General features: G+C 41.3%; 3 protein-coding genes across 8 annotated transcripts in view; all 3 read left to right on the forward strand.

Annotated features, from left to right (window-relative positions):
- The window catches only part of ccny (cyclin Y), a 38208-nt gene extending 28968 nt beyond the window's left edge, over positions 1-9240 (forward strand). For all 4 annotated transcript variants that reach the window (XM_022754088.1, XM_022754090.1, XM_022754089.1 and 1 more), the window contains 3 exons: positions 741-907; positions 3938-4100; positions 5693-9240. In XM_022754088.1, coding sequence (XP_022609809.1) covers positions 741-907; positions 3938-4100; positions 5693-5809 — 447 coding nt within the window. In that variant the 3' untranslated portion in view covers positions 5810-9240. The remainder of the gene's footprint in view (positions 1-740; positions 908-3937; positions 4101-5692) is intronic.
- A 4547-nt stretch (positions 9241-13787) lies between these two features.
- gjd4 (gap junction protein delta 4) lies at positions 13788-15289 on the forward strand. The gene is made up of 2 exons (XM_022754142.1): positions 13788-13851; positions 14067-15289. The coding sequence occupies exons 1-2, from the start codon at positions 13788-13790 to the stop codon at positions 15287-15289; spliced, it is 1287 nt and encodes a 428-aa protein (XP_022609863.1).
- A 3120-nt stretch (positions 15290-18409) lies between these two features.
- LOC111228224 (cytochrome P450 2F2-like) lies at positions 18410-22874 on the forward strand. 3 transcript variants are annotated; one of them, XM_022754051.1, is made up of 11 exons: positions 18410-18571; positions 19133-19292; positions 19385-19551; positions 19717-19818; positions 20881-20949; positions 21122-21226; positions 21321-21459; positions 21590-21675; positions 22028-22129; positions 22270-22411; positions 22499-22874. In XM_022754051.1, the coding sequence occupies exons 1-11, from the start codon at positions 18410-18412 to the stop codon at positions 22702-22704; spliced, it is 1440 nt and encodes a 479-aa protein (XP_022609772.1). In that variant the 3' UTR covers positions 22705-22874. The 3 variants fall into 3 exon arrangements, with proteins under 3 accessions (XP_022609772.1, XP_022609770.1, XP_022609773.1); XM_022754049.1 differs by having other exon boundaries at positions 19385-19537; positions 19658-19818; XM_022754052.1 differs by lacking the exon at positions 22028-22129 and having other exon boundaries at positions 19385-19537; positions 19658-19818.
- The last annotated feature ends 1824 nt before the right edge of the window (positions 22875-24698 follow it).

Consider the following 24698-nt stretch of genomic DNA (forward strand, 5'->3'; position numbering starts at 1 on the left):
TGCAGCTTTTTTTGAGAAAACTCACTACAGGTTCCTTCTGGCAACCACTATAAAATGTAATAGAATATATTCTCTCATAGAGTCCAACAAAATGATGATCAGTGGATCAGAAGGATGAGCTTCTGTCCAATTATTCCAGCTTGTAAGGAACAGGTGCCTGCGGGTTCGGTGTGCTTTGTGATCTGCGCACAGTGGGAATTCTGGCTACTCAAAGAGAGAGAGAGGGAGTGAGAGAGAGAGAAATGGAAATGGGGCGGGAGGCAGAGAGATGGAGGGGTTCGATCCACATGGATATTTTATGAACACGCTCCAGGGAAGATTTCATCAGCCTCTGACATCTTGTTATTGTGGTTTTTACCCGGAGGTGAAGTAGGCAGGAAAACACAAAACAGCAAAACAGCAAAACTAAGTCTACCAAGGATTTGTAGACACATGCTACTTACATAGGAAATGGATTGATGTGTTTTTTTATTATTTCATTTACTTGAAATGAAGTACACTGATGGACAGTTTAGTGGATTGACCCAGCCTGTCGGACATTGTACTGATTAAACCGAAGTCATGACCCAGTTTGACCATCTCTCATTTCACTGCAAGACCTTGTTTTATTGTTGTTTTAATAATGTGTTCAATCTTTGGGAAGAACAGGCTTCTGTCATGTACAGTATAATCGTTTTATGTTCAAACTTAACTTTGAAACTTTTAACGAGATACTTACATGTGACACGTGTTTGTCTAAGGTGTATTTGGAGAGGCTCCTGACCTACGCCGAGATCGACATTTGTCCTGCCAACTGGAAGCGCATCGTGTTAGGAGCCATCCTCCTGGCATCCAAGGTGTGGGACGACCAGGCGGTCTGGAATGTGGACTACTGCCAAATTCTCAAGGATATCACTGTGGAGGACATGTGAGTCGCTGAGAAAACGCTCACAAAATTGCATATTGTTGATATGTAGGTAGTCGAAAGGGAACTCAAATGTAATGCACACACAATAGAAAGGCCTATAGATTCAGGTCAGTTACACTAAGCTGATGTTTCTGTGTTATGAAGGTGGCAGGAGATATAAATTAAATAATTCATGACCTTTATAGCCAACTTTTCATTACTCAACTTCTATTGGGAACATAAAGTAAATTGGCTACAGCTGATATTTCACATAATAGCTTCCTGGTTCTGTTTTTGTGTTGAAGCCAAGAGTTATGCTGCTGGTAAATGCTATTAACAGGCATTGGAAAAAAAAAAAACACTAAGCATCGCACTCTAATTCCATTACAGTAAGGACTGAGAAAACACCTGATTCTGAGGTTTTATTTCTGGCCAGAAATGCGCTGCACAACATGTGCTTAGTTGGAAACTGGGTGGTATTAGAATAAACACATTATCAGTAGGTGTGAAACGAGCTGAAATCAACAACAATCACCTCTCTTTCTTTCCTGTGGAAGCAGTCTTCTGTGGCACGGTGCTGCAGTGATTTTGTGATTGAAAGAGCCGTCTGGAGAGGTTCCATCACAACAGCTTCTCTCAAAGGAAAAAAAAAAAAAAAAAAAAAAAAAAAAAAAAAAACATTAAAAAAGCGGCTTGCGTGGGAGGTGCAGCTTCACATGACTGAATATACCATACGAAGGCTTAAATAAAATTTGCATATTAGAACATACTGTAGCATATTTTCTGAGATAGTAAGAAACAGTTCAGTGAGGGGTGAAGAACCCCAGAGAAGAGGCAACAGGAGTTAACAACCAGCTGAAACCAGCCCTGTCTAGAGGATCCGGCTGCCTCCACAAGTCTTATTGTGTGTGTGTGTGTGTGTGTGTGTGCATGTGCGTGTATTTGCGTGTGTGTGTGTGTGTGTGTGTGTGTGTGTGTGTGTGTGTATGTATGTGTGTGGTGCTTACAAACAGAACTTGCAGGCATTCAAACCACATGTGTATGTATACCATCGTAAATGAAGCTTATGTTCCCAGCTTGAGGGCGTTAAGTCGAAGACAGATGGGCCATGGATAGGATCTGTTCATGTCACATTTATGCAGCTCAAAACATAACTGCCTTGAAACTAGGGCTGTAACTAATGATTATTTTATTATCGATTAATTAGCTGATTGGTCTTTAAAATGTTTACAAAAAGAAAACTGTCCCGAAGCCAAAGTTAACATCTTTTCTGTGGGGTCCAAAACTGCAAGATATTCAGTGTACTTTGGAAAAAAAGCTGAATTTTTATTGACTTGCTTCAGCTCTGTTTGAAACAAGCATTCTGACCTTACTTGGTATCTTGGTTTCAGCCACTGTTATTCAGTGTTCCTCTGTTCTACTTTACTTGTCTTCACCCCAGCTTGTGACAAACAGTCAGGGTTTTTCTGTGCTCAATATAGCCTGAGTTTGTGGGGTCAGCCTGGGTTCAAGAGGTGCTGAGAGTCACTTGTGTGGTGGTCTGGACATGCTCAGGTCGACCTCATTGCCCATTTTGTCTGGCACTCTTTGGCTGTCATCTGTTGTGGCTCGCAGACTGGTTCTTGAGCCAAGAAACAGTATGATAAAGGATCAGGACGCAGAAAATACAGTCTATCCTTTGTTAGAAGAAGATTTATGCAGCTCACAGCTTATATCCGCTCTTCTTGCATCTTTCTCTATAAATAAAAGTCAATAATCCACAATATCGAGTCGCCACGTTTATTAGTCCCTCAGAAGCTGACAATAAGAGATACACTTACTGGACATCGACTTAAGGGGTCTCTCTGGAGCAAAGACCTCTGAAGCAATAGACTGAATAGTTTTTCGATTAGATTAAAAATGCAATTGGACATTGCTGTGTGTAATATTTAATGAGTACTCAAGACGGGGAAGAGGTATCATGAGCATGAGGAGCCAACACTGTCCTGTACCACATCCGCCTCAAATCCACAGGAATGGTTGGATTAATCTGAGGGGGAACATGATACTGTAGACGTGTTGCCACTGCTACAACCTCTGACTTGTGCTACATTCTCACTCTTCTGCACCAGTGGCTGTATATTCTCGTCCTTGGGCTCAGATTCACTCAGCCAACTGACTGTAATCCACCTGTGTGGGACGCTTTCCAGCGGGAGGAGCCCGGCATGTGCTTCTGCCGCGCGCCCAAATGGCAGTTTACTGGACAGTGACTCAGTGTTTGACCACAGATTTCCTCGGAAGATCAGTTTTATGTTTTTTTAAATCCCTGCTCTGGAAGCTAGCCTGCTGAATTCCCCTCTCCACCTCCAGCCGTAAAATAACTGGAAGAATTATAGAGGAGTGGAGAAACCCACAAAGAAACAGATGAGAATAACTTGAATGAGTGCCACAGCCAGATAAAAAAGAAGCAGTATTATTAGGCAGTTTGGCTACAGTGGAGTCTAAATTTAGCTTGTCTGTTGCTGCACGCCTGTTAATGTGCATGGGTTGGGGAACAAAGGCGAGGAGGAAGAGATGGATCTTGCTTCTTTTGCAGGTTACCATGCAAAATGAATCGGTCATGACTGAAAAGAAATAGATGAAAGCGGCTGTCATTGCGCTGCTCAGGGGATCACAGAGCGTGAGGAAATGCATGACAATAGCATTTTCAAGATGTGGGATTAATATTCTTTCTCGCACATAATGCTCAGGGCTCCGTTGCTGTTGCGTTCCCTGTCGTTATGAAGAAAGCCTTATGTTTGGTGGGCGTACTGGGGATTTACTCGGTGCTTGTGCATTGGCACTGTACATGAGAGGTTAACACCCACTGTCTGTAATAGGTGATGGATTTGCCAAGATGGTCTCATGAGTATCCTCTGTCTCCTCTTCAGTCTCTCTGTACAGGAATTCTTTGTAGACATGGTCGAACTAATTCTGTTTGAATCTCGCTCTTTGTAAATATCTTTTTTTCAAGCATTTCTCACCTCACACCTCCTCTCTCGCTCTCTCCCTCCCCCCCTCTCTCTGCTAAAGGAATGAGCTGGAGCGTCAGTTCCTGGAGCTGTTGCAGTTCAACATCAACGTGCCGTCCAGCGTCTACGCCAAGTATTACTTTGACTTGCGCTCCCTGGCTGAGGCCAACAACCTCAGTTTCCCCCTGGAACCTCTCAGCAGGGACAAGGCCCAGAAACTAGAGGTGAGTAGTACACACACAGGAAAGTGGAAGCAGATTTACATTTTGTTGAGTCCAGGTCATACAGAAAAATTACAAAAACAAAAAAGTCCAATGTGGTGTTGCCTAACAATGAAGCAAGGCCATCTGCGTAATTAGTATTTTTGAACAACAGAACACACATGCACACAAAGCACAGTTGGGTGAAGGATAGGATGTAAGGCTATGTTGCTGTGTAATTAGCTTCTCTGCCTCAACATCTGTCTCTCCCCTCCCTGTCCCTCTGCCTCACTCCAGTTAGCGTTTGAAACACATCTCAGCCACAGCGATGGAGCTGGCGGATGCGTCTGCCTGCTTTTTTCTCTTTTCATCTAAAATAGACCACAGCAGACATGTTGACATTTCAAAGCAGCAAAGCACTGGTTTAATTAACAACATTAATCATGCCTTCATCCCATCCTGTTTTTCTTGCAGTGTGCATGATATCTCACTTGTATGCCTTTCTTATATGTTGATAGATTAGAGACATTTGCTAATGTTCCTAGCTCACCAGTGCTTTTCCTGCTATGATGAGTCAAAATGTCCGCTGTGAAAAGCTGCTCTAAACATATGTTACCAGAGTAATGTACTGAACAAGTGCCAGAGGCTCTGCACCCCCACACAGGTGTGTGTTTTCAGTTGCTCTGGCTGATGAGACCTCTCGTCAGGCCTCTTCAGATCGAAGCTGGGTACAGGTACACCTGGATTTCTGGGATTTCACATGAGTCTATTGACCAGTAGAAATGGTAGCAGGGTAAGGTGTGCTGTCCTAACAGGTGCAACAAAACAAGAGAGTGAGGGAGATGCCGATCAAGTCCCGTTTGTCTGACAAGAGGTGTCATCAGACAACATGAAAGTTAGCATTAGCAGCTGTTTACTTACCAGTCTAGAGGAAACGTTGCAAGTTTAGTATCAAACTTGCATCAACATTCCTTTTCTCACCAAGAGCTGTCACCACCAGTGGAATGCAACACCAGTGTTAACTCTTGTCTCTATCATGTCTTTTTATTCTGCTGAAGTTAGCACGCTAACCAGCTAGCCCCGGGCTTGGCCAAAGCTCGAATCACCAGCACCTGCTCCCGGCAAGAAACCACGTACAGCTGCAGAGAAAACTTAATATTAAAATTAAATTAAATTAAAATATCTCCTTTAAAACATGGAGCAACTGATGATTTCCAGTGTAAGACTACAATTTTCCTGGCTGCAACCATGCCTCACATTAATGCATATTGAATTCTATATGAAAAACTCTTCTCAATATAACAGACTGCCAATAATGGATCTGGTTGGATCTCTTTTTGAAATACCCCAGAACACCTAAACACTTAAAGCCAATAATCATATAAGATGAACCAAAACCAAAATAAATGAGCGAGTGTCCTCTCAATCAAACCAATAGGATTTTACAGCTTGATTATGTCATTTCCAGATGACAGTACTCTTCTCTTCCTCTGAAACTTTTGAAATATTTCCTGTGTTTCGTTCTGTTTTCTGTCTCTTTTCTTTCATACACACTGACAACGATCTCAACCAATTACTTCATCTTCATTTCATTTCTGTTGTGCTTTGACTTTCAGGCCATCTCACGGTTGTGTGACGACAAATACAAGGACTTGAGGAAACTGGCTAAGAAGCGGTCAGTGAGCGCAGACAACCTGATGGTGGTGCGGTGGTGTCCTGCCATCATTTCCTAACACTGGCCGCCGGCAGCACGCAGCAGAGGAATAGATAGACCTGTCAGACATAGTGTATCTCTGCCTGGTAAGCAGACAGACCAAGTGGGCAGCAGTCCTGTGGATCAGTGGGTCTGTCTGGAATACACACACATACACTCACACTCACACACTTACACAATTGGGCACTTTTACAAGTGTGATTGCACCCTCTCTGGGTTGTTGTACATAAAAGAAGTCCCACCGGCTGCCTGCACTGAACCAAACGGAGCTGAGCTGAACCAAACTGAAGTGTGTGAGTGAAAGTTGTTGGAATGACGACCTTGACTGAAGAATAGAAGAAGAGGCCAAATGGAAATACAGCTGAGAATATAAGAGACTGTTTGACATTGGGAAGAGAAAACAGGAACGAGTTCAATGCGAAATACAACTCATGACAGCAGCAACGGTGTTCTATAATTCCCTTTGAGGCTCGACTGGCTAGTACGGTTGATTGGCGGAGGCCTGTACATTCCTTTAATTTTAATCCTCTGGCTCAGTCTGTTTTCTTAGCTGAAGCATGCCATCGGTTTCTGACAGCTTGCAGGCACATCTAAAATTTTAAAGCTCAAAATTTTCCTCAATTTGTTTTAGTGTTTTGTTGTTCTCTATCTGTTTGTTTGCATTCCCATCCAGCAGAAACCTCAAGCACAAAGATGAGACGTGTACATTCCACCATTAACTTCAGAGCACAGTTGATAAATTTGACTGGACTGCATATCATCAACTCCTCCTTCGCTAAACATCCCATTTTCATCGTAGCCATTTAACTGACGTTCTCAAAGTTCTGTCAAAAGCAATTCACTGTTTAGCTCAAGGGCGCTTTGATGGGATGCGGGAATTCAACTTCCAGTCACAGAACGGTTTGTCTTTCAGCAAGGCCATCCAGCCATCATCCAGATACAGCTGTTCACTTAAAGCAATATTCATGCATCACTTTGTTGTTGGGTTTAAATACAATAAAGCATGTGCACTTGGGAGAAGACTGACTGGAAGATGGGGGAGGGGGGGGGGTCTACTACTCCGAGACAAATGTGAGACATACTGTAGAGCTTCTGTTGTACTTTATTCACTGCCATTGTCCTGACCTGTGGTGCCTGTAATAAGCTAGTTTAACACTTCTCCCCTTTCTACTGGAGGAAAAGAACAAATAACTGAAGTATTTTTTCTTTAACATTTTGTATGGTTCTTCCAGCTTACAAACAAACAGCACAATTGGAATATCGACATTTAGAAGCCACTAAAAGCATGATTCTTCAGGGTTGTTTGTTTTTTTATGTTGTTCTGGAAGGGACCTAAATGAACGAATAAACGCATTAAGTGACAATTCAGACACTGCTCACGAAAAGATAGATTGTGAAAATTTTGCTAAATTGTCTCTGTACAGTGTAAATACAGTGCCAGTGTGCAAATCTGTAGACTGAAGTCGTACTGTAAAAAAACCCACAAAAACCAGAATGATGTTAGAATATTTATATTGGATCAGTTTTTACTGAAAATGAGGGGGACAGTAAATAAGAGAAGTATTAAGATTTAAATGGGAGACACCACTGAAGATTTTTTTTGTCTGTTTTCTTGTTTTGATGTTTCTGCACAGCAGGAAATGCCAAGTTTTTATGTGTTACATACTGTATATGATATATAGATAATACAAGACAATTCAGGCTCATTGTATTATTTGTTGTCAATTTTTTTTTATCCCCACTCTGTGGAAACATTGCCAGATTCATATGTTTGTGATTAATAATCCTAACTCCTTACGGAGCCCTGAAATTGACAAAATGGAGTAACGAGTTCTCAGAATAATCAAAAAATGTAACTGAGAACATCAATAAATAGTTTTGTTAGTTACATAGTTAAAATAGAATAGAATATTTTTTTGAAATTAAAACAAAAAAGCTTGTGGAAGATAGAAGAGTAAATGAATAATGTTTAAAAATCTTTAGTTAGAGGAAAAGAACAAAACCTTACTCAACATTTTAATTGTTCAGCAATATTATCAAACCTCTACAACATTTTGTCATTATTGGGGCCCCCTAGTTTTTTTTTTTTTTGCATTGACTAGAAATAAGTGAAAAGGCCATAAACAGTTTTTTAAACGAACAAATCATGTCCTGATTTGCTCTTTTCTTGACATTTCTTCAATCAGAAATAGGAAAACATACAGGAATGTAGTAAAGGATAAACCTACAAAACATCTGAAGGTAATTGGTTTAATTAATTCTACTTTTATACGAATACTTCATGCTTTATAATAGTGGTTATTCGCCTTATGATCAGCTGGACTCACACTATTCTCCACTACATCACTCTATGCTTAGAAATGCCATGACATAACCTGGAAATATCTAAAAAGAAATGAACAAAAACGCAAAAATGCGTTTTTTCTTCATTAAGCAAAAGGTCAGAAAAAGGTCTAATTCAGATGTGACATCAGCGTACCCTCCTTCAAGCCTCTAGCTTATTTTGTGCATTTCATCAGCAGCTTCCACATCTGTGATTTAAAGTTATGTCTTGTCAAACTACTAGCGAATCAGTCAAGTCAGTCAGTCAGGTCAGTGAGATTTCCACCCCTGACCAGCAGGTGTGAGAAGGGACAGAACTGTACCAAAGTCGAGGAGAAATGAAGGATGATCCTGTTGGACGTGTTGCTCTGAACCTGCTCTCTTGCACATTAAGTAAATGAAAAGGGGTCAGGACTTGGAAAGAGAGCTGTTGTTCTGCATGGTGCTTTGAATGAGTGGAAAATAAAGTGCAAAATGTGTCTTTAGGAAAAGTAATGTTACTGGAGTTGCTGTTGTGAGTTCAAACTGTTAGAGGTATTCAAAGATTGTATATCCTATTTATTGTATGTATGTGTGCATACAGCCCAGTCTGGTGTTCTCTAGACCCAGAAGTGAGCGTTGATGCCGTACGGTCAACTATGGTGAGTCCTGAGATGGAGAATTCACTCCCGACAGAAAAGACCTTGGGCCTGTGGCGTTCTGTCGGCTGGTTACTAGGTGTGTGTCATAGCCTTGTGCACTGAACTCTACCTCTGCATAGAGTTTTACTTTCCCTTGATTTTTCTTCCTCTCTTCGATGACAATTTTTGGATTTTACAAATTCAGCTTTGATCATGACGATTTCCTGTCCTAACGTCAGTCAACTGCTGTAGCTGTGACCTTTTTTTGTTTTGTTTTTTCATTGATATTTTCAACAAGTTGTACTGTGTTCCGTTTTTATTGTCCGTGTATTATTTCCATTTTAGTGAGTCAGTCATTTGTTCCTGTTCTCAGTTTGCCAAACTCGGATTTCTCTCTCTCTGTTCTCTTTTTCTCTGTATGTTTTCTATTATGATTTAAACAAGTGCTCCCAATCCTTCTCTTCTGAAGCAATGTTTAGAAAAACCTGTGCAAGAATTAAAATTTAAAACCTTGCAATAAACCTAGTGTACATTTTGTTGTTTAATGTGTAGGATCACTTCACCTTTTGGAAGAGGTAATAGCAATACACACATACTATGAGACTTCAAACCATCATTATCACAAATGCTTTTCACTTTGTAGCACAATATTTCGACATGTTCTGTATTGTATAACCGATGTGATCCAGCAGGGTTTCTTCTCCCAGAGAGAACCATTTAAATGGTTTAGAGCAAATGGTAATACAGAGATTACACTCTGTTATATTGTCACTGAGGGACACATTTAATCCTCCATATTAGCCTTGATTTGCATTTCAATCGCCTCGCTGGTAATTGCTATAAAAGTCAATTCAGTGCAATGAAGAGTTGTGAGCTGTGAGCCTTAGTGAAAGAGCACGCCAAATGTCTCTCATGAACTACATCAAACATGTAAAAACAGAATATATATATTGCGTGTGGAGACACTAACTCACCTTTGAAACCATGTCTCAAGCTAAAGAACACATACAGCCTACATTCTGATATTTCTGTTCAGCTGACAATCCAGCTTCATTCTCAATGTCTCAGATTCAGTCTGAGGAGTTATCAATCCACATCCACCTTAGATAATGGATACTGGCACAAAAGCTTTTATTCAGACTGAACGTTCCAGATTTACAACATCTGATTGTGTAAAAGTTGGAAGGACGAGCCTCCCTTAACAGAAGAGGAGCCTCGCGCATCAAGACCACTTATTCCTACGCTTATTTTCTCTCAAGTGACATTTGTGACTTGAGGCTTTTTTTTCTCCTTCATGTCATATGTCTGTGTGCACACATTGATCTGCTCAAAAATAACAGTCAGACACTAACGAGAATGCATGGGTGCATGGAAACACTTGGCGCTCAGCATCACTACATTCGGTGGAGAAATAGGTTGCATGTGGTGGAGTTAGATCTCTAACATGGGAAGGCAAACTGCTGTAGCGAAATAAACAAAATAATTATTAAAGTCAGGCTTTACTGTTTAGCTATATTCTATGCTTTTGAGATGCTAAATAGGCATTAGCAAATAGTTGCCTTTATACAATCTTCAGACATGGAGCAACAGTAGCATTAATTTTGGAGTTGTATTTCAGACAACATGGCAAATATAAGTCCCATGTTCACTCCCCTTTTAGGTTTGTTTTGGTCTCCTCCACAACGTGTTCACCACCCAGTGGGTTTATGAGAATCTTTCTGCTGAGAACAGCTTCCTACAGTTGCTGGAAGCTGATGGGAACTCCAGTGTAAAGTGCTTATTCTCTGGATGGATTCATCATTCGGAATGACTCCTACCATATTACACTTTGCCACTTGTGCTAATATAAAAATATTGATTAGTGCAGCTTTAAGATGATGAAACTGTGTTTGAGCTCTTAAAAGAGCTATTTGTACATTTTGCTATTGCTACATAGCCATTGTCTACTTACCAGACTAGTAGAAACGTTGTGAGTTCAGTATCAAACTTCATTCCTTTTCTCACCAAAAACTGTTTCCTGTGGTGGAAAGCAACCCTCTTGTTTTGCCTCTATCTCTATTACTTATTTTCTTATACTGAAGTTAGCATGCTAACCAGCTAGCCTTGGTTCGGTTGGCCCACCAATCTCTTCACTTTCCGATACCGAGTCACTGTAGTGTCTAGTCTGTCCTGAAGACATAGTGATGCTCGGAGGACTTATCATAACCTCTTGTAAATGCAATGATGGCTGAAGCTCTCGGCAAGACTGGTAATACAGCTGTTAATGCTAAGATTGGCTATATAGCAATAGCAAAACTCACAAATAGCTCCTTTTAGGCCATTTCATTAGTGTTCCACAGGTTCTGTAAAAAATGTACACAAAAAAGAAAAAGAAAAAATGTTTTTTTTTAAATCTGAAGGAGTCTTCCGTGGTTGTTGATGAATGAACAGTTTGGCAAAAGAAAGTAAGATCCTGGTAGAGAAAATAGTGAAGTGGAGCATCAGTTTCTAATTCTGCATCATAATGTTTAATCATGATCTTTATGCCCTATGGCGGAATGTGTTGGCCTGTTATAAAAGCCTTTTTAAGTTGTGTTGGGATGTTTGTGCCAGACCTGTGCATTGACTCAAGGGATCAGCTTTTTAGGTGCAACAGAAACATATCTTAATATTATGCTCATTTCTTCATTGCTAATAGGGGCATGGGGAACAGCTGCAGAATCAGGTGGATAGCCACGTAATGACTGAGGTGGGCAATCGAGAAACCAAGTAGCAGCTGCTGGACAGGTGGGGAATGGCAGAGTCTGAAATGAAAGGATAGTTAGTGTGCATGGAAATGGCACTAACCACTGAAGCTGGAGGCGAGGAGGAGGGGTAGGAGGGTGTTAAACTTCCCTTAGAAAACTTTGCCTGAAGAGTGCCTGAATGACATCGAACGCAACCATGAAGGGCAATCATGCTCCTTTTCATGCCTAGTAATCAATGAGCTGAAAGGCAGATACACCTCTTTGATAAGCCAGGGCTCAGACGCTTTATGGCAGCTATTATTATATTCTCATAACTTTGATGCAACTTACCTTTGTGATAAAAATGAGTGGCAGCAGATGAAACTGAAGATGAGGACAAAGAGTTTGTCCCTGTTCAATTTCTCTACGATGTGGAGCCCAGATCAGTGGCTAATATTGGCTCCATCATTCAAAGGAAGAAAGAAAGTGTGATGAGTTGCAAATACAATACACCTGTGATAGCTGATCACACAACAGGATGTATACAGTCTTCTTCTAGTGGCTGAGGACAAACAAGTGCATTTAATATTACATCAGGGAAGAAAAAGATTTTGATAACTTTTTGATAATTGCCAAACACATAAAATATATACCTAGAAAGTGTACAAAGCTTCACATGGTTCACATGGTTCATAATTACTGTGTGAATGTAAATGTTTAGTGTGGTGCTGCAGCACACATTCAATCAGTGGAATTAATAACAGGTGTGCCTCATTATCCTGTTAGCAGTGACCAAACAGTCTGACAAGGCTGAGGGAAGGGAAGGGTAACACTGTCCTGCAGGAAATAAAATTCTAAAGGTCTTTGTGAGCTTGTGTGTGTGTGTGTGTGTTGTGTGTGTGTCTCTGTGTGTATGTGTGCTAATAGCCAACTTTAAATGTTGAGCGTATCTGTTTGTATTTCATTTGTTATTGAGTGTTTTTGGAAAGGTTGCACCTGTTTAGCTCACCCCATGCTTAACTGAGTAGATGGTACATTCCAGTTTAAGTAAAGAAAACTTAGTCTCTGTTCTGCAGTGGGTGTAAGGTTGGCAGTTTGCTGTGAGGCTGTGGGGTTCATTTTCACCTTAAAGCTGATTTTGCTGAACTTTCTTATGATTTGCCTCTGATCTGTCATATTTAAACTTTTGTTAATAAAACTCCCTTTTAATGTTTCCCAGTTCCAAACAACATCTACTGACTTCTTTTTAATGATTTGCAGGTGTAAAATACTTCTATGTCCTATAGTCAAAAGTTCATTGTCACACATGAATGAATATTAAACAGAACCAGTTACATTGCCAATCTCAGCCTTGTCCACCATTCAAAATGTGCCTCTTGGGTTTTTACTGTGAGCCAGTATGGAAGTGCTAATAGCCACTGATCTGTAGTGATTATGAACAGACCCAACTGTGTTTAGCCATGTGTCCCAGCAGAGACCTTATACATGAGAGAGGGTGCATGCAGCATGTGAGAAAAGTACAGGCGAGAACCTCATTTAAAGTTCAATCTCATTTTGATAAAAAAACTGAAGTGTTAATTGGGTTTTTGATAATAATTACATTACTTTTATCTAGCTTTATTTCATACCCATGTTAAACAAGTATAGGCTATAGTAGGTGCTTATCAGTCATAAACTTGTATCAGCTGTGGGAAAATACAGTTATACAGTCTATTTGCATTTCATGAGCACTAATCCACAGTCTGCATGTTATCTTGATTTATCACTGAACAACGGAGAGTAGAGGTTTTCATGGAGCGGCCGGGATGAACATGCTTGCCATTGTGCTTGAGAACGTAATACAGCAATTTAGAGTGAGCAAGTCAGGAGGCTTGTTCCTCTCCTGTAAGGACGACCGGCAGCACCAAAATATCTCTGCAATGCCAGGATGGCGACGTGCTTTTAGAAGTGTGATAAGAATAGACCCACAATGGGGCTCGCTCCCGTCTTCTGTTGTCTGAGGACAGACAGTTGTCTGCAAGGGACAGAGGAAGAGGTAAGACGGGAGTAATTACTTGCTTCACTCCAGTCTTTCAGAGACTGGAGTGTATCAGGTTGAATTTTCCAAGCCGGACATGGGACATACTCCATCCAGCAGAGAATTGGAGTTTCAGACTGCCACTGGAAACTTTGTTTGCGGCCACCTGGAGGTTATTGTGCTACTGGAGATCACTGTGCCTCTGGGTAGAAAGGGTAGATGTGGAAAAAGGAGAAGTAGCTGGATAGGGAGTGAGGTCCTGTCTTAAGAGTTTACCCTGTGGCCCAGAACTGGAGGACTGGAAGATTTTGGAGGACCTTGAGCACAGCAAGCATGGCAGGACCAAGTGCCTCTGAGGTCATCTTCATCTCTGTCAATCACAGCATCACTTTGATGGGTGAGTTGACTTCACTGATAGAGATTAGCTGGTTTCTGACTTACGTAAATAAAAAAACACTCTTGTATTATGTTTATGTGCATGGAAATATTCATTTTTATGAGTTTATTGGGTCTCGAGTTTAGCATGAAATCTGCAAAAACACGCATTAATTCACAAATCAGTGTCAAATCAGCACATTTTTAGAAAAAAATTTGAACCTGCTTTACTTTCAGGGAAGGTGTGGCTCATTGTGATGATCTTCCTCCGTGTCCTGATGCTCCTCTTTGCTGGTTACCCTCTCTACCAGGACGAGCAGGAGCGATTTGTGTGCAACACCATTCAGCCTGGTTGTGCCAATGTGTGCTATGATCTGTTTTCTCCCATCTCTCTCTTTCGCTTCTGGCTGGTGCAGCTTGTCACCTTGTGTCTCCCCTACATCATCTTTATCATCTACGTGGTCCATAAGGTCTCAAATGGCCTCACTGTGGACCTGAACTCCTCCGGTCACATCAAAGCCATGCCGCTGTTCAAGATCCACCAGGAGCCACTCAGCAAGACGCCCGTAAATAAGATGCCTCTGGTAGCTGAGCAAGGTTGGGCCCGGTGCTTCACAGGAGCATACATCCTACATCTGATGTTCAGGACTTTGCTGGAGGCAGGGTTTGGAGCAGCTCACTACTATCTCTTTGGTTTCTACATCCCAAAGAGATTCCTGTGCCAGCATCCACCGTGCACTACCCAGGTGGACTGCTACATCTCCAGGCCCACTGAGAAGACTGTGATGCTCAACTTCATGCTTGGTGCTGCTGCTTTGTCCCTTTTCCTAAATGTGTTGGATTTCTTCTGCGCCATCAAACGCTCTGTGAGGCAGAAGAGCAAGAGGAAGATGATGGTGAAGAAAATCTATGAGGAAGAGCAATGTTTCCTGTCAACCGGAGGAGCTTCCAGGGGAATGGACCTAAACGCTTCAGGGGCTCAGCAGGATTCAGAAGAAGCTGGTCAGCTGGGGAGCTTCCGGAAGAGGCGAGGCAGCAAGGGCTCTTGCAGTGCAGGAGTGCTTGCTTTAGGTCCGGAACCACCTTGTCTGGAGCACCCCTCTCTTCCTCGCTCTCCAGGACCTCCAGGTTTCAACACCAATGGGAACAACGGCTATTCTGTTACCCAAGAGGAGGCTCCAGAAAGGAATGGCAGCGAGGTGGCTCTCTGCCCTCCAGAGCCAATGGGGACACCCAGGTCCATTCGTGTTAGCAAACGCAATCGACTCAAACCGCCACCTCCGCCCAGACGGGACCTCGGGTTGCTTCCTGGGGCATCAGCAAGGCCCACTGGAGATGTTTCCACAGCAGCAACAATCTGTACCAGAAGGGTGGGTCAGTATACGCTGGTGGAGATGGGCAGCAGTACAGAGCTACAGACCAACGATGATGGACAGGAGAAAAGATCAGAGTGGGTTTGACTGTTGAGGGTTTGACCACTTTATTTCCAGGTTATTTTGGAACATAAGAATAAGGCATATAGGTTTACACAGTGGCAGAAACTACGGGATCTGACATCCTGCCATGCCCTCTACCTCATTTTACAACACAGACTGAACTGTCACTCCGGGAGAATCCAAAACAGCGGTACATTCAGCAGACACCTTTAAACATATGCGGCGTCAGATCACATCGCCTTTGAGGAGAGTGCATTTTCTCGCCCGGTGATGCAAAGCAACAAGAATTCAAGTCACAAATTCAGACTCTTTTAACAAGGAATGAGAGGACACTCGAGCCTTAAGCGTCCTAGGGCAAATCTCAACCTTGAGAAAATCTAAAAGAGTGCAGCCCACCTGTTTGCTCCCTTGTTGGCTTTACCCCCACCTCCAATGACAGACTGTACATAAACAAAGGCAGGCCTTGACCTGCACCACATACACGAACAACCTCCCCCCCTACCACAGTTATTCTATATGATACTACCAAGACCCTCTCTGTTGTGCGTAGGTCACAGGGTCATGGTGGACGCAGGTAGCCTCTAGGCCCTGTGCTCTGATGTTTGGATGACCTTTTGGACTAAGAAGGTCAGCCTGATACTAAAGACAATCTTGCTAAGATGCTGTTACTGGGCTCATATTAGAGAATAGGATTCCTCTGTCAGAAGTGAAGGACACTATGAAGTCCCCTAAAGCCGACGTAGTCTCACAAAGCAATTATGTTTCCCCATAGGAGCTCTGTATTTATGGAGACAGCTTGTCACTCTATTTCAGGGCCTCATGGAGCTTAGGAGGAATACAAGCCTTAACATACACTGACACTAGAAATAGAGCACAGCGCAGCTCTGCAAAGGAGCAGCGTTGTCTGTTGCCCTTCAGGACATCTGCACCCGGCTTGCTGTGGTTTTGGTTTCACCTTGAGCAAAGTTCACTTCCTAATGTGGGTCAGACACTCATATCCTACTGTGTCACATGTCAATCATAGACATTATAATGTGTTCCTTTGCTGAAATATTTCCAGCAGTGTAACCTGTCAGCCTAGTTTCTGAACATCCCTGACCCTGAGACTCCCTCAGTAAATCAGTGGCATCGCCGTTCGACTGTCGCTCTACACCTGAGGGGCCAGTCTTTGTGTAAATGGATAGCTTTTGATCTTCCTCCTCTTATGGGCTCTTTGAAGCTGAAAAAAAAAGCTCCCGGCCTCATATCTCACTTATCTACAGAGTGCTGCACCCTGACTGTCACAAGGGTGACCACAGGGGGTTTTTCATCAGACCACAGCAGGTCTGACGCTGCTACACCTTCTTCATATGCCCTGTGACTATCTTCGCCAAAGCTGGACTCAGTTACACTTGGTGATTATTGGTGATTGTTAATTTAAAGCCATAATGAAGACCCATGACTTCTTTAATAATATTTTTCACTACGTGCTATTTTATTATATATATGATATATTTGATTATTTTACAATTAAAGATATTGAATAACCAGTGCTGTGCTCACTTTCCATGATAATATTACTATTTATACATTAGGTGCCTAATTTTACATTTACATCAAATCATATTCCAATAAAATTTTATCTTTCATATCAAATGAATTTATACAGTTTCATACACTACTAATGTTACATTCTTTATAAAGTGAGTTTTTGTTTGATCCTTTTTGTTTCAATGTGTTTCACTCACTGACTCTCTAATGTGACGTGATCTCTGTGTGTGCAACTGTTATGGCTGTTCATCAGTGTTACGGAAATTCTATAAACTGCTATGACGTTAAAGATGATGTAACTTTTCAAAGCACTTTATTGTAACTATTCATGTTTTGTCCAGTCTGTCGCACTGTGGTCGTTTCATCGGTATTGTAGCTTGAAGTCATGCTGCCCTCCAGTGACGCAAAATGTGAAATGCTGCTGTATGTTTGAATCCAAAACTTGAAATCAGAGGCTCTGGTAATGTGAGGACTGACTTTGTTATATGAATATTTGTATCCACTGAAAACTTTGTGGCTGTGACATTATTTTATAAAATACATTTTCATAAATATAGGTTATGGTGTATCAGGCAAAGACACTTTAAAATATTTTTCATGAAATTCCTGAGCTGTAGATTTTTTAAAACAACACTTAAGTAGCTTCAACTGACAACAAGAGGTGCAATGTCACTTTACTCGCTCTATTAAACATCAATTCTTTCCTTTGGTTCATTTCAGGCCATCCTGATTAATATTAACAACAGTAAAGTTAGTGCTTCAGAGGTTTTGGGGGGCTGAAAGCTCTTTGTTAAAATGCAGACATACAGGTCAGACTGGCAGGTAAGGCTGAATTTACCTGGGGCAAAATTGAGGTGTGTGGGCCACATTCATGAAGAAGTTTGAGGTGGATATTTTATTGCAGATTTGAATACTATTGGAAAAATAAATGACATGTTTGACTGAGAATGTTCATTTTTTTGCATTTTGGCTGTGTTAATTAAAAATGTTTCAGGCAGATTATGTTTCTCTCAAAACATTTGCTATTGCAGATGATATTGATTGTTTAACTGATTGCATATCAATGCGATTTCATGTATGAATACTTCAAATATTGTGATTAAACACACATTTCTATAATATGAAGCATCTAAAACAGATTTGACTTTTTTTGACAAGTCTGGCAAGAGTGTGAATTATTTGTTTTTGTTTATGCGCAGATTGGTAGTGGCAGTGGTCAGAGTTGACCCTTAATAGATAACAACAGTGACTATGGTAGTGTTTTTTTCAGGCTTTGTGCAGGTTGTTGCATGCAAAGTGGAACGCAGAGAAATATAACATGCATACTGTCACAGGTGTGTCCCATGCTGCTGATTATGCAGCCTGACAAAAAAACAGAGCAGAAGCAAGAAGGGCAAGCGAAACAGAGGGGCTGTTATAGTGCTCATATAGTTGTATAATGAAGGCAAACCAAAGCCTGTCAGAACTTGCTGTGTTTTGCTTTCCTGGGTGTTGGAACTGTGTGTCCGCTCATTTAGATTTAAACATCCGGAGGAGGCAGGGCTGAGAGTTGAGCAACACTTTTAAAGCCAGTTAAGCGTCGGGTCTCTTCAAATCAGCACAATCCGTTCCACCATGTTTGTTTCTTTCATTCTTCTGTGGATCTGTGTTGTCTTCTTCATTCTCTGTCTCAAATGTCGGAGACCCAAGAACTTTCCGCCAGGACCTCCTCCACTGCCAGTGCTGGGGAACTTGCTGAACCTCAGCTTGGACAACCCCATGAGGGACTTTGAGAAGGTAAGAAAAACACTGACATTTAATTCGGACATTGCCTTTAATGGTTATGTTACTGATCATAAGCCGCACACATTCGTACCTGGCAGCTGTCCACTGCACACCACACATTGTGTTACACTCCACAGCAGTGCACAAATTAAATTTGCAGATTATGAATTACTGGGGCAGTCTACTGCCTCCGGGCTACAAGTGACACTGGCTGACTATAAATGCTCATTATTAACTCAACTAAAATGTTTGGAGGATCTGTTCTAATTAAAGGCAGAGGAGGCTTAAGATAAAAAACATATGTAAAGGCCACTATGGTTGTTGGAAGAAATTGTTTTTCTGTCTAAGAGTAAATTTGCTCTACAGTATGTTTTCATGACTGTACAGATGATTGGCTGTAAACTAAATCTGATGACAACAAACCATCCTCCCTAGAATATTCAAACAGATTAGACAAAAAATATTCTCAGTATTTTTCAAAGTACTTGGTTGTGGTTTAAAAGCAGATCTTTTGCATGCTTCATTGGCAATGTTTCATGATCATTTTAAGGGCTTCATACTTGTTCTTTTTAGCTGAGGAGGTGCTATGGAAACGTCTACAGCCTGTTCATTGGTCCCAAACCAGCTGTTGTCATTAATGGGGTGCAGGCCATGAAGGAGGCTATGATGACCAAGGCTGTTGATTTTGCTGGACGACCCCAAGACATTTTTGTCAGTGATCTCACCCAGAATGGTAAGAAAGAGATGAGGTGTCAAAGGACAGAGTGCAGATCACTTAAGATACTCTGTCCGAGCTTCATGTGTCCATATCCATGTCTGTTATAGGAATGGTTCTTGCAGACTATGGCCCCAGTTGGAAGGAGCATCGCCGCTTTGCTCTGATGACCTTAAGGAATTTTGGTCTGGGGAAGCAGTCCATGGAGCAGAGGATTCTGGGAGAGATACAGTACACAGTGGAAACACTGGAGAAGAGCATTGGTATGCCGTGTGTGGTATGCACTCTCTGTGACCTCTGATACAGTGGGCAGTTTATGTGAAGTTCTGTTACAGTTACATGAATCTGTGTTGGGCTGTGTCACCGCACTGTGTCTGTCACAGGTACAATCCTGAGTCCTCGAGTTATGTTTCACAACGCAGCCTCCAACATCATCTGCCAGGTCCTGTTTGGTACGCGTTTTGACTATGATGATGACTTCATCAAAGTGGTTGTTCAGTGCTTTAAAGAAAACTCCAAGATAGCTAATGGGCCTTGGGCTATGGTGAGTCACAACATGTCTGTAAGATAACAAAAAAATACTGCTAGTCAGAGTGGTAGTGAGATCCAGTGATGTTATTTAAACAGCCTAGAGCTCTGATGCTTGTCCTGTTCCAGTGATGGAAAGTAGTTAAAAACAAAAAGAAATTGATGTGCAGTATATGGCAGAACTATGCAGAAACAGTTTGAAAGACAGTTGAGCTTCTGTTATATGTACCAACTCTGTCCTGTTTTGATGCAATGATACATGAAATGCTGTCCCTTTTGGAAATGAAAGTCATAAAGCTTTTAATCACATTCCATTTCTAATTTAACAGTTTTTTCTAAATTACCAACATAAGCAAGCAACTTTTGTATACAATATTAGCAGTGCAGTTGGAATGTTAGCAAGCTAGCTACAAAGCAAAATAAATCCAGCCCATACTTTGGCCATTTTCTTCTGGCCCAGTATATGCCCACTTCCACGGCGCAAATCTAGCCCATATACAGCATGATTGTCAGATGCTACTTCCATATCTGAACCAATTCTGGTAAAGACACAGAAAATCTTCTGGCTGTCAGTATATGGGCCAAAGTCAGGCTTAGTTAGGACAACAAGTTTCATTTTGATATCTGATTAAAATAGGGTTTCAGAATTTTTTATATCAAGGGTACTCAAATAGACATGAAAAAGTGTGCTTTTAACTCCAGATTCAGGCAAATTCCGGCTTTTCACAGAAAAGTTACACAGATGTCCTAGTCATGTTTAGCTAACCTTGGCTAACTTGATGTCACGTAGGCTAGCAAGTGACTTAGCATCCATGAGTGACCGACTCCTGTACTGTTCCTCATACTAATGTGAAGAAGGATGGACCACACCTGCCTTAAAATACTGTTTCAAAATCAAAAGCAGTGTCTAAACATTATAGAACAGTGATTTCTAAAACAATAAAATGCACAAAAAACACAGATTTAGTTTGGAATGCAACCTTTTTATTGTACACAGAAGTTACGTATCTGAAACAAAAGTTTAAACATGTCACCTCTTCCCTTTTCACTGTTAAACTAAATGCAGCTTTCCTTACAGCTGTACGACTTTGTTCCCATGATTCGAAACCTACCGCTGCCGTTCATGAAGGCCTTTAAGAACATTGAGGTTAGTATCTTCATTGGTTCCTGAAGAACTTCCCATTTTTCTCTTATAGCTTTATCAAGGTACTATGCACTCTGGCAGTCACTAAGGTCAGATATGTTACAATCCTGTATGAGGGGGCTTTTTCTCCTGGAAATTTCCCTCTTTTTCGGTCAATGAATTTCTCGTTTCTTAGACATGTAAGAAACTTGCAACTGGTCTGATTACTGAGCACAAAGAAACCAGAGTCCCTGGGAAACCACGAGACTTCCTTGACTGTTATCTGGATGAACTAGATAAGGTGCGTGTCATGCACATAAAGTACTTACGTAAATAACAGAGAAAGAAAGAAAGAAAGAGAGAGACTCAAATATTGACAAAAAATCTCTTTCCAGAGGAGCGATGATGGCTCCTCTTTCTGTGAGGATCGACTCATCATGTTTGTTCTGGATCTTCACTTTGCTGGGACTGACACCACATCCAACACCCTGCTCACTGGCTTCCTCTACCTCATGACATACCCTCTTGTACAAGGTATGCCTGCGCTCTATCGTTCTGGCTTTTGTTCAGTTCTTTCACATTAGCTGTGGTATGTTGTTCTGCTAATTGTAATGTTTTGATGAGCTGTTCAACAGCTCTTTGTATTTGTCTTTGTCTCTATCAGAGCGATGTCAGCAAGAGATAGACCGCACTTTGGAAAAGAAGGATCAGGTCACTTATGATGACAGACACAACATGCCTTACATGCAGGTACATTATTAGACAGATGTTTTGATATTTCACATGCAGACTTGGGTCTTAGTAGCAGCATTTACTGCTAAAACTTCTCTACTCAAAAATACTTTTGTACTTTTGTTTTATAAGAGACACTGGGGAACCAACTGTCAATGAAGTTGGGTCAATGATCCCATGTTTTTGACATAACTTTATGGTCCTTTTTTGTTTTTAAGAAATGCCAATATCCAGCATCTTCACAGCAGATTCCTGCATTACAAGTTCAGTGCTCTGCTCTCTGTGATTTAGCTCCTGCAAAGGTTGAATGATGACCTTTTCCCAGAGTGATAAAACATAAGAACATGTTGTCTGATCTCCATGAATCCAGGCTGTGATCCATGAAGTCCAGAGGATAGCCAACACTGTCCCTCTTAGTGTATTCCACTGTGCAACAAAAGACACAGAGCTCATGGGTTATTCGCTACCCCGGGTAAGAAGCAACTGAAAGCCAGTCGAATGTGCTGTCCCTTTTTGATGGTGCATAAAGTTTTATTGGAAAGATTAAGGTTATAGAAAAACTCTTTCTCTCTCCCTCTGTCTACATACTGTTGTGCCATTTTTTTCCCACAGGGTACATTGATCATCCAGAACCTGAACTCAGTGCTGAATGAGGAGGGACAGTGGAAATTTCCTCACGAATTCAACCCTGAAAACTTCCTGAACAACCGGGGAGAGTTTGTTAAACCAGAAGCCTTCATGCCGTTTTCTGCAGGTATGAGAGCCTGGACCCCAAGTGTTTGTGTTCTGTCTTCTATTCTAAGAACTGTGCACAACTTACTGGATGAAAATGATGTCTCAGGTCCTCGCATGTGTCTTGGAGAGGGCCTGGCTCGTATGGAGCTCTTCCTCATCATGGTGACTCTGCTGAGGAAGTTCAACTTCATCTGGCCTGAGGATGCAGGACAGCCAGACTACACGCCAGTTTATGGAGTCACTCTGTCTCCCAAACCTTACTGCATGAAGGTCCAACTCAGGGCCACACAACAGAATCTGCAAAAACAATGAAGGTTAATCCAAATGGATACAAGTGGCCAGTAAACCAAAGTCCCAGTGACGACGAATACAGTGGAGACAACAGAGGGCTGTTGTGCTACCATTTACTTGGTAATGTAATGGATAATCCAGTCTGCCGTGTGTGTGTGTGTGTGTGTGTGTGTGTGAGTGAGTGAGAGAGAAGTGAAAAAAAGGCTACAGGAAGTGATGGTATGCAAGCTCTGTTGCGGGTGAGTGAATTTAAACTATTTTAACATAGATGTATAGATTACAAAACAAATTATTCTTTCCTAATAACTGCTCCTAATCATTGGTATCTTTATTATGAATAATAATATTAAATAAATGTTCATATCTAATAGCTTAGTATCTTTCATGGTACTATTGTGTGGCATTTGATGAACAAACTGAGAGAATGTTCTTGCCATTGTAAGTCTAGGGGGAAAAAAATCTGGGTAACAGCTCCCTCAAGTGGTCAAGTTTTGGTATTGCATTTAATAAAGTTTCCTTACATGAAAAGTGGCATGGCAAAGCTTCAATAGGGAAAAGTATGTATTTAGCTGCAGTGGCAAGAGAAAGAGTGAAACTATTGAAAATTACCAGGTTTTTGGCATTAATTGGTCATACAATGTGATCTGATCTTCCTCTAAGTACCAAATCCAGACAAAAACTGTGTCTTTACTCAACACACACATCAAGCGTTCAGAGTGCTGGTGGAAAAAGTAAGTGAACCCTTGGATTTAATAACTGGTTGAACTTCAAACAAGCTCCTCCATTAGCTGCAGTTCAGACCTATGCAAAGTTTAGGAGGAACTTTGGACCTTTCACTGCTTCAGCTTTGACATATTCTCACATACTCTTGAGGTCATTTCACAGCGTCTCTATTGGGTGAATGTCTGGACCCTGACTGGGCCACTTGAAAAGGCAGGTTTCCTTAGTTTGAAGTCATTCTGTTTTAGATTTACTTCAGTGTTTAGGACCATTGTCCTGCTGCACACTGAGCTTCAGCAGATGAACTGCCACCCTGACATTATTCTATAATAGGGGTCTCCAACCGTTCTCATGTCTTATATTACCGGTTACATTTTATTCACATATTGTATCAAAACATTCAAACTGATCTCCAAACTGAATCTGATGAATAACAACATCCAAAACTCACATTGTGTACCAAACACATCTGAAATCACATCAGGCAAATATCTGAGTCATGATTGAGTCAAACCTGAACACACAGACATGTGACACAACACAGACATGATAACACTGCTGCAAATAAACGTCCATAAATCTGTTAAATCATAAATAAATCTGCTGAGAAATCAGAGAAAAAAGAAGCTCCTCAGTCAGTAATCCAGTGATAGTTGTCAGTACATCCAATGGTACAGTACATAACAAACAGGGAGTTAAAATAGATAATTCGGTACACTTCATTTTCCAGACATGTAAATAAACATGGGCTAAAAAAAAAAACTGGGCTCAAGTCGAAGCTCACAGTTTAACTCACTTCATCCATGGCAACATATTTCCTGTTTGTTGGTAAAGTTTAGTTTGTATCGGTTCTGTTATCAGAAGAGTTACTATCACTGCATGTAGCCTACAGCATATCTGATGTAAACAAAGTAATGATTTGGTGATCGACAGCCACCTGTTTGAGGACCCCTGTCCTGTAGGATACATTGATTAACTTGATTAATTTATTTCCCCCTTGATGATGTCGAGCTGTCCAGGCCCAGAGGCAGCAAAGCCCCAAATCATGAACGCGCCTTCCACCATGTTTCACCTTTGGGGTGATGTTTTTTTTTTTTTTTAAGTAACTTTTAAGTCACTTTATTGTGACAGCACAGTGAGAGAGGGCCACGGGTCAGACTTGAACCCATGGCTGCTGCGGTTAGGACTAAGCCAATGTGGTACGCAGTCTACCAGGTGACCCACCGAGGCGCCCTGAGATGATCTTTTCACTGCTGTTTTTATATGTTAATGTTATGGAGACTGTCATGTGAACA

Source organism: Seriola dumerili, unplaced genomic scaffold (assembly GCF_002260705.1).
Source record: "Seriola dumerili isolate Sdu_G_001 unplaced genomic scaffold, Sdu_1.0 BDQW01000216.1, whole genome shotgun sequence".
In the NCBI taxonomy this organism is placed as follows: domain Eukaryota; kingdom Metazoa; phylum Chordata; class Actinopteri; order Carangiformes; family Carangidae; genus Seriola; species Seriola dumerili.